Below are 10,103 nucleotides of genomic sequence, written 5' to 3'. Positions count from 1 at the left end.
ACGAGGTTTGCTTTCTTTACATCATTTGATGCGTTGCATGTACGAATGTGGAGTGTTTTTGAGCCAAAATAGATTTTTCTATTTCTTTCCTGGATAAGTTTCCGAGCAAAAATATGCGACACAAAATTTCTCTTCTGTGATCGGCGACTGGCAGGTGGACGGTGGGCAAGCGCCGAAGGACGGCGGGCAGCGACAGGTGGACGGTGGGCGAGCATCGGAGGACAACGGGCAGCAGCAGGTGGTGGAGGACAATGGGTGGCGAACGGCAGGAGGCAGTCGGCGAGGGATGACAGATGGTGGCGAGAGGTAGACGGCAGGAGGCAAGCGGCGGGCAATGGCGGATGGCGGCAGGATGTGGGATGCGACCGGCGGGCGGCAACGGTGGGCGGCCGGCTAGTAGCAAGAGCGAGCAATGAGGAGAGTTTTTATTTTTTATTTCTATTCCAGAAATAGAAAAGTAAAAAAATTTTACATCTCATTTTTGTTTCAAATCTATTTCTGAAATTAAAATTTATCTAGAAATAGAAAATGAAATCGCGTTACCAAACGGATTTTTGTTCCAAATTGTTGAGGAAAACTCCTGATAAATTTTGAAGCTGACAAAACTCTCTATGTTTATCTTGTGAATCTGACATGCATTCCATTCCAGGTTAATATATTCTGGAAGTTCAGAAAGAAATATCAGACTTTACAAGATCTCAGAATGAGAAGTTCAGACTTTACCATAAAAGTCATTCAGACTCTTTTTAAGTCTTTAAAGAACTTCAGACCCTATGAGAAATAGGTTCATATCTTATTAAAAGAATCCCACTAATCTAAGTTCTGAAAGAAACGCATATGCAGAAGTTATGCAGACGCAGACGCAGAAGTTTTTCAAATGCAGAAGCAAAACTCATTCAGAACGAATCACAACAGCTAGTGATCTGGCATGGATTTCACAAAAGGAAAGTTTTGATTGTCTCAATCTAAAGCTATAATTGATTGATAATCAAACATTATGACAAGTGTGCATTACAACGGATAAAGCTCTACTTATGGAAACCAAGATTCTAATTGTATGAGCGACCAGAATCAGCGGGATTCAGATTTTGTCAAACAACGGCTACTCAATCCATTTTATACAAATCTGTCCAAGATGAAGATTGGAAGATGATCCTCTGAAGACTGTCCAACGGCTAGTTTGGAAGTGGAGGAGTATAAAAGGAGGTCTACGAGGAGCAGAAGATATAAAACAAAATCGACAATCAACAAGTCAAAAGTCTGAGCATACTCCGATCCTTTTTTTTGTCTTTCTTAAGCTAAACATTAAGATCTTGAGGGATACTTTGTAAGAGTGATTATATGAGATAGAGAGTCCTATCATACACAAGAGTGCTGTCACTCAGAATCGGTAATTCCTCTTGATTACATAGTGAAATCTAGCCAGTAGGCCGTCAGCGTGGGAGAGTGGACGTAGGCTTGCTATAAGCCGAACCACTATAAACTTGTGTGCAGTTTTTCTATCCCTTATCTCTTACTTTACATACTGCACATCAAGAGCACTGTCTATATAAACTGTTTTGAATCTGAATTTTATTCAGACTCTACTGTGTTCTATCATTTCCGCTATAAATTGATTCAAATTGTTTAAAATCACCTATTCACCCCCCTTTAGGTGATTCTTGCTAGCTACATCACAAACCTGTTCCTAAGAACATGAAAATAGACAAATAGAGAAACATAATGGTTATTATGCGCCCACGGTGGCCGACTCCTGGAGTTGTTAAGGGCACTTCAGCATCTTCAAATACTGAAAGCATGGTTGTCAGGATATGCATGGGAATATTGGCAAGGGAATCAACTATCTCGCCGAGTAGTGTTTTTGAAATCTAGTCGTCGTCGACTCTCTCTCCTGATATGCAGGCTTCAGCCTTCAGCAACCAGTAACAAAGTAGCTGACTTAAGGGAGTTCTTAAAGGCACTGCATCAACTATCCCGCCAAGTAGTGTTCTTTAATCTGCAGTTGTTGTTGACTCTCTTCCCAGCAAGAAAGAAAGCACATGTCCGGTAAGCACATCGGAGTATTGGCAAGGGATTCATGAAAGCACGGGCGATTACTTCTGATTCTATTGTTCGGAGAGAAGCATGGAACAGCCTAACCATGTTGGACTAATTCTGCGAAGGGGACGGTGTCCTGATGCTTCAGCAACAATTGTTTTCATCATATGGAGATCATCATATCAGCTGTTTCCTAGGTTGCAAGAATTCATGCTGCAGTTGTGCGTCCACCCGTTAAAAAACCTAACCAAAATGCTGACGTGACCGTTAAGTGTCGCGCTAGCTCTTAGGTGGCAGCCACGTGGCTCCTATGGCTAGTGACAGACTTAAAAATTTTATAAGAAGTTGCAGAGAAATTTGGAAAAGAAGAACAAAAGACAAGGTGGTGAGAGGGGAGGGGAGTCTGGTGGCAGTGGCGGCAACGGAGGCAGCCACCCAGTCTCCGGAATACGCCGAGCAACCCTCATCCACGGCTGCTGCCACCTCTACCAGGAAGGTTGGCTCTTACAAGGCTAGGCAAGGCCCTCGCCGCCACAGAAAGGGTCATGGTTGCAGCCTTTCGCCTTTGATCTGCAGCGAGCAAAGGTCCCTGGACCATATAGATTGATTTCCAGAGATTAGTCCGGTGAGAAAGAGAATGAAGCATGGGGAAGAGGAGAGAGCGTTGAATGGCTGCTCTGAGCAACACCGGCAGCGGACTAAAGCACAATCTCTTTGCAGAACCCTCTGGTATCATGCATGTCTACTGATTAGAGAGATCAGGAACAGTTAGCTTTAAAGTACTTCCCTCAAGTTCATTTTCTATCTGGGTCGTTATATTTCCCGTCGCTGTGTGTATGTGATGCAGCTCTCTTCTCTAAAACAGCTGTGAAGCTAACAATTTAGGTTCTAATCTTGTCCGTTCTTTGCAATTAAATTCTAATGAAAATAAGCACTTAGAGCTGCCATACTTTTATGATTACTAGTGCTGTCTAAACACAGTTTTCTCTGTCTTCTTTGGTTATTTTCTCACTTTGCTTCCCTCCACTTACTGATTCAAAGCGATGACATCCACTCTGTCTACATTTTACTCTGGTCTGCTTGTTAGCGGTGAGATTCAATAGCAACACACCATACGTGATCAGGCATGTATACAATTTTCTTTTTTGAGCTAACCCACCATAAAGCGGGGACCCCACCACACCCCCCCCCCCCCCCCCCCGATTTGCATGCTCTCCCAAAAACAGCATCTAAAGATGGAAAAATGGGGACTCAAATGCTCTACTTGAACATGCATACTTGTATAAGTTGGATACACCATTTTCATGTATTTTCTTGGTCTGGTCTCTGGTATTGTAGCCACATTCATCCAAACACAGTGATTGTTACTATTGCAGGCATCAAATCGATAGAATGACACTACAAGGTAAACAAAAGATAGATCAAGATTTATTCCCCTTTGCTTGATAGAGCAGCTTCTATTCTTTCAGCCTTGACTCGAAGAGCAGAATTGTAAAACTCTGTCAAATCTTTCTCCGTCCATCCTTCAATCAGATTTACCACAAAAGACCAGCTCATTCCACATCCATCTTCTTCTTCTGCATCTCTTGCCGCCGTCAGTTTCATTGTGGCAACCAATGATTCAAACCCGGCGGTATTGCAGTCCACGATCTCATAGCTGAAGCTTTTGTTGGCAGGGTCAGTTGCAAGCTGCTTCTCAAGAGCCGAGTTTGTGACCACATCCTCCAAACTGTCGCCAGACCTTCTTGTGACAGAGCAGTATCGGATGCATCCGGGTTGACCTGATGTGCCTTCGACTCCGTAGCACGTGTCTATCTTGGGGACCCACTTGTGCAGGCTGAAGAAATCCTCCAGGAGGGGCCATACCTGGTCAGGACTAGAGCCTCTCACTAGGGCACTAACCTTTCCTTCCCATTTTTCCTCTGCTTCACTGGCCATAGCAATGCAGGCTTCAGGCTTCTGCAATTGGCATTTAGCAGTAGTGGAACAACATTGAAATAGTGAAAGCTTTTGTTTGCAGGGTATGAGAAGGCAAAAGCTTGGATTGTCATGGGAATCAAAGTGTTGGACAATGCTCTTAGGTTGACTTCAGTTTGTCAGTGGATGTACATGGGGCGGGTGCTATAGGGGCGCATGAACATGTTGAAATACTCTGAGCATTTCTTGTCAGTGTGCGAAGAGGCATATGCCGGAAGTGGCATGGGAATCATGTAGGCTAATCTCTCTCTCCAATATATAGTCTTGGCCTTGAGCGGCGCACGAGCATCTGTCTGGTTTGATATTATTGAATCTTGGGAAATCTTACCCGATTATGACACTTGTCTATTTAGAAGGTGGTATTCAACTATTCATAGACTGATCCCTTGATGAGAAAGTTAATGCCAAAATTTATACTTTTCTATAAAATCTTACTCAAAACGGAGATCCAACGCACATGAAATCAAGCATTGATCACATCCTTCATCTTTAAAATGTCCATGAGTTTTGGGAAAACGGTTTTTTCCCCAATGTCTAAGGACGTGTGTGATTGCATCATCGATTCATCATAGGTGTTATAAACTTAAAAAGATCCATGCAATGTCTTGCAATTCACCTGCGGGGAATCCTCTATAATTATTGCAACCTTTCCCGTGAAATTCTAACGCGGACTAATGAAATATATGTAAATCTCTTGCTTAACATGCTCACTAATTAGGATAATTGTAGTGCAAGTCTCACAACTTATCAATTCTTTGATTTCAGTCCTAAAACTCTCATTTTGTGCATTTGAATCCAAAACTTATCCCTTTTGTCCACTTTAGCCATTTCTTCGAATCCGATAGTTTCAAGTGGACAGAAATGCACATGTGACTTTTTTTTTATTAATTTTTAACCCAATGTGGTTTTTTTTATATTTCCTTTTTAAAGTTTGAAGGCAAAATTACGTCTTTTTTGTTGATTCTAGGCTAGCGATTTCCGGCCAAATTTAGTCGGATGGACTCAATTGGCAAAACGTGAAAATATTTATGACTCAATTGGTAAAAATTAAAAAGTTTATGACTAAATTAGCAAAACTGCAATAAGTTTGAGGGAAAATACCACAAAAAACCTCAAACTATGTCACTTGTGATAAATTTACCCTGAATTTTTTTTGTGATACAAAAAACCCTAAATTATGTCACTTGTGATAAATTTACCCTAAATTTTTTTTTGTGACACGAAAAATCCCAAACTATGCCCCCTTGTGACACATTAACCCCATAATACTTTGGCCTATGGGCATTTTCGTCTTTTTCCTTTTTTCTTTTTTTTTCCTTTTTTTTCTTTTTTTCTCTCTTTCCCGGCAAGGGCTGCCTTCGCCGGATCTGGCGAGGTCGACCCTCGCCGGTGTTGGGCAAGGGCTGCCCTTGCCCAACTTAGGCGAGGGCCGCCCTCGCCGGCGTCAGGTGAGGGCGGCCCTCGCCCGACGCCAGCGAGGGTTGCCCTCGCCGAGGAAGAAAGAAAAAAAAATAGAAAAAGGAAAAAGACGAAAATATGCATGGGCCAAAGTATTGTGGAGTAAATGTGTCACGGGTGACATAGTTTGGAGTTTTTCATGTCACAAAAAAAAGTTCAGGGTAAATTTGTCACAAGTGACATAGTTTGGGGTTTTTTGTATTACAAAAAAAAGTTTTGGGTAAATTTGTCACAAATGGCATAGTTTGGGGTTTTTGGTGGTATTTTCCCTAAGTTTGGGACTTTTTAGATAATTTTCCGCTCATGAGATCCAAGCACACATCCACAAATGGGAGCACTTGGCTATTTATAGGCTTAAGGAAGTGATCCTACCTCCTATATATTTCTAGATCAATATCTTCCTTAGAAATTTTTTTGTTTGATGATTTCCACTTTTAGATCTTCCTAGAAATATTTTCCAATATGATTATAGAAAAAATTAGATGTGGATAATCTATTAGCTACTCATCTCTACATGAGAATATCTTGATATCTATCCTAGAATAATCTAGATTTCTTGGAGAAGATGGGCGGTGCATCTTTTTCTTCAACATAAGTTAATAAAAAATGATACAGAAAAATGCATCAAGATCTTTAATGAATTTCCACTTCTGTTGCACTTAAGCTCGGGATTAGCGTGCGGATACGAATTCAATCCGTGACCCTCGTTTTAATCGAGAGCTGGTCACAATTCCTTCATTGGATCAAGAGGAATCACAATATGGTTATCCGAAATTAGCTCAAAGTATATATAAGTGGAACTTGGACGTACAAGAGGGTGCTCTAAATCCAATGCGAATGGGGAATAATGACCAAACCTGCGAATTATTGTGGAAATATTAGAGAGCTAATACGTACTACTGCCCAGACTTTCACTACTCTTGCCAACCGCATCACACAGCTTCAAGACTATCACATGAGCACAAAAGCAGATCATCAGATTCAGATGACATCAGTTCGTGAATCCAATCACTTTGCTTGACCAAGAAGAGCCCCCTCCATCCTCTCGGCCATGACCCACAAGCCCGAACCGATGAACTGGTCCAAGTCCTCGGGTTTCCAGCCGTCCACGGGCTGGACCTCATAGTTCCACACGATGCGACACCCGTCTTCCTTAGGCACGACTTGGACTGTGGATACATAGGAGTTGAATCCGACATTGCCGTCCACGATGCTATAGCTGAATATCTTCGCGGCCGGGTCAATCGACAGCAGCTTCTGCTTTGTCCAATTCAGGGTTGTCATCTCGGTGTTGCCGATGTCCCGGTCGACCGGGGTCCTGAACCCGGCGCAGTAGCGGATGCACCCGGGCTGGCCGGAGACGCCCTCGACGGGGGTGCAAGTGGCGAGGGTCGGGAACCACTTTGCGAGGCCGAAGAAGTCCTCCAAGAAGGGCCATATTTGGTCTGCCTTTGGACCTGCCAAGTCCGCACAAGCTTGGCCCTGCCATTTTGGTTGGTTTTGGACCTTTTGGTTCATGTGAGAAGTCGCATGATCAATGTTTGCGGATTCCATGTTGAGGAATGCCAAACTAATGCGAGGTGTAATTGGATCTGGTTCAACAAAATGGTGAGAGAGAGAGAGAGATGAAGGCAAATTAGGCTCGTATTCTTGAGCTACAGACTTGAAGGCGTATATATAGGGTGAGAGAAAGTATGTTAAAGACTTCATGCTTTCTCCGAAAGCATGCTTTCCATGTGCTCGTGGACCGCATCGTAATTAATTACTTCGCTAAAGCAACAAAAGAAATCGATCACTTTCAAACAACACGTAATCCCTTACTAATCACCAACGAAATGAAATATTCAGTTGGAAATGTCAAGAATAACCATCTCGACCGATTTGCTTTATCATAACTTACACCATAGCCCTAACTCGACGATTCCAATCTAGCTAACTCGTGCTGCGTAAGAGATATGAGACGATGATATGTGGCACGTACATTAGATACCTAAGAGATGATTTCCCCATACTTTGGCTCATATGTTTATTGAAGATCGGTCGAGATTACCGGTTTATCTTTCTTTTTTCAAATCATATAGATCAGAATATCACGTGTTGTATGGTAGATATAGATTTAAACATAAATAATAATAGTGCCTCGTATTTGCTGTTTGCTTAGCCAAAATGAACCCTACATAATCTGAATTCACTAGTGCTTCCTGCTAAAATATTAACTAGTGTTAATTGCGTTGGTTGGTCATATGAATAATGCTGAGTATATACTAAAAGTAGTTTCCAAATTTCTATCTTAAGATCATGTTCGTGTTCAATATGAGCACTTGTTGCCAGACTTCATCATAGTGTCGCGCGATGGGTCCTAGTCCGAGAGAGAACTGTGAGAGCCACACCATCTGTTTGTGCTTGACGTGAATCACGTGTTCTTTGGTTGAAAACGAGAAAGAGCTTCTGGCAAATTTGAAGAGCGAGTCATGATGGGACACTAATTTCGTAAATGCTAATTATTTCTAGCTAAACCATCTAGTTAATTAATTTGAATAACCAAACTTAAAGCTACAAGCGCGGTTCATTGGGTGAGAGTGAGATATTTTCCTTATAAGGGCGTTTGTCTGAGTGTGAGAATTTTTCGCGAATTAGTTTTCTGGATTTTCACGTATTTGGTTTGCTGAAAGTGGTAAGTCAAGAGAAAATCATTTAGAAAAAATACCACCAAAAACCCTAAACTATGCTACTTGTGACATATTTACCCTGAACTTTTTTTTATGACACGAAAAACCCCAAACTATGCCAGAGGCCAAAGTATTGTGGGGTAAATGTGTCACAAGTAACATAATTTGGAGTTTTTCGTGTCACAAAAAAAAGTTCAGGGTAAATTTGTTACAAGTGGCATAATTTGGGATTTTTCGTGTCACAAAAAAAGTTCAGAGTAAATTTGTCACAAGTGGCATAGTTTGGGATTTTTTGTGGTATTTTCCCAACCATTTACGATCAAAAAAGATATGCATGTTTAAAGTTAGGAAAATGAATTCTTTAACATGAAAAGAAAAAAAACATTTTCCTGAAAAAGTATTTTTCTTTATCATAAAATTTATCTCCAAACAAGAACACCTTAAGATTGGAAATTACATTAACATCACATGATTCTATTTTCATCTTATATGTACATTTTCTCAACACCTAATCGCGCCAAGAGGCAATTGATCTTTGGGCAAAACCTAATCTGCCTTTTTCCCCACCTAAAACCTAATCTTCCTCGTTTAAAGAAAACAACAAGAAAGCAAGCCCTATAAACCTAATCTACGAAAGAAGAAAATGTGTGGTGGTAGGTTTCTATGTACTAACTTGCATCTCAGCCCTCATTTTACTTTTAAATTATGTGCCTAATCTTAGGATAGTGGTTTTTATCAAATAAATAAAAAAATAACTTGCATCTCAGCCCTCATTTTACTTTTAAATTATGTGCCTAATCTTAGGATAGTGGTTTTTAGCAAATAAATAAAAAAAATATTTTTTTGGGTAGTGGTTTATCAATTCAATTGGGATTTGAGATTGACATAGTATCACAATTTAGTTATCTTTTTTTTGGATTAGTCTTAATTAGCATCTGAATTTAATTTTAGCTATCTTCCTCATTATAATTTAAGTATGAATATTCTAATTTCACAACAAGTTCTCCTTTTTTATATCTTAGTCGTGTAGTTAGGTACAATGCTACGTTAGATCTAACTATTAACCCTACATTTAAGCCCTTTATTGGTATGTAGGTTTGAGTTTGGTGTAGTTTTCTCTAGGTCATGATTTTACTTATAGCTTTGTTTGTCTTGGTTTAATGCATTTCCTTTTTTTGTAATAGTCTATTTTCGGTTGCAACCTGCTAATTATACAAGGCTTTTTTAATTAAAATCTTATAATACTTATTATTATGTTTTTTTAATTTACGCGTCAACTATTAATTGAGGACTGAATTAGTATCCGTACAATGAATTTAGCACCGATTGGACAATTTCTCCAAATTAAGAACATCTTACATCCTATTTTTTGTCAAATCGATAGGTTGTCACGAGATGACTGTGCATCGATGTTCATACAAGAGTCTAGTTAGATTCCAATAGCTTCCTAAAAAAGACAAGACATAGTAATCCAATCGAGACCACATGAAAAACAATCGATATCATATGTTAAACCTGTATTCAAAATCCCTTTCACTCATTTAATTTCCTAGTGTGGTTGCATATTGCCTTAGACTTAGAAAGAGATGATAATATAAATAATCCCTGAATTTTGGTATAATCTATGATGTCGTCTCTAAAGTTTTAATTTATGTAATATGGTTTATGAACTTTGACCCAATATTCAAAATGTGGTCCTTGAGCTATTGATTAAAGTGCAATATAGTCCTTCCGTTTATGCAGTTTCAAATAGTTTAAAGATTAAATTGAAAATATACCAATAGTTCAGAAGTTGGTTAATAACCCATTTTGATAGCTCTAAGTCTAATAACAACATTGCACATTGAGCCAAAATTCGAAAACCACATTTCATAAATTAAATGTTCAGTGACGACATTGCATATTACACTAAAGTTGATGAATCATTTTTAGGAAAAATATTTTTTAAATTATTAATTTTTC

General features: G+C 39.8%; 2 protein-coding genes across 2 annotated transcripts; both read right to left on the bottom strand.

Moving 5' to 3' along the window:
• Positions 1-3,465: 3,465 nt before the first annotated feature.
• Positions 3,466-3,975, bottom strand: LOC130137052 (lachrymatory-factor synthase-like). The gene has a single exon (XM_056307754.1). The coding sequence runs from the start codon at positions 3,973-3,975 to the stop codon at positions 3,466-3,468; it is 510 nt and encodes a 169-aa protein (XP_056163729.1).
• Positions 3,976-6,260: 2,285 nt separating this feature from the next.
• LOC130137068 (lachrymatory-factor synthase-like) lies at positions 6,261-7,092 on the bottom strand. The gene has a single exon (XM_056307796.1). The coding sequence runs from the start codon at positions 7,024-7,026 to the stop codon at positions 6,481-6,483; it is 546 nt and encodes a 181-aa protein (XP_056163771.1). The 5' UTR covers positions 7,027-7,092; the 3' UTR covers positions 6,261-6,480.
• Positions 7,093-10,103: the final 3,011 nt, after the last annotated feature.

This window comes from Syzygium oleosum, unplaced genomic scaffold (genome assembly GCF_021117445.2).
Source record: "Syzygium oleosum isolate NSW1041296 unplaced genomic scaffold, Sole_v2.1 Sole_v2.59, whole genome shotgun sequence".
Classification (NCBI taxonomy): domain Eukaryota; kingdom Viridiplantae; phylum Streptophyta; class Magnoliopsida; order Myrtales; family Myrtaceae; genus Syzygium; species Syzygium oleosum.
Note: the sequence above shows the minus strand (reverse complement) of the source record. Positions and strands in the feature narration are given on the sequence as shown.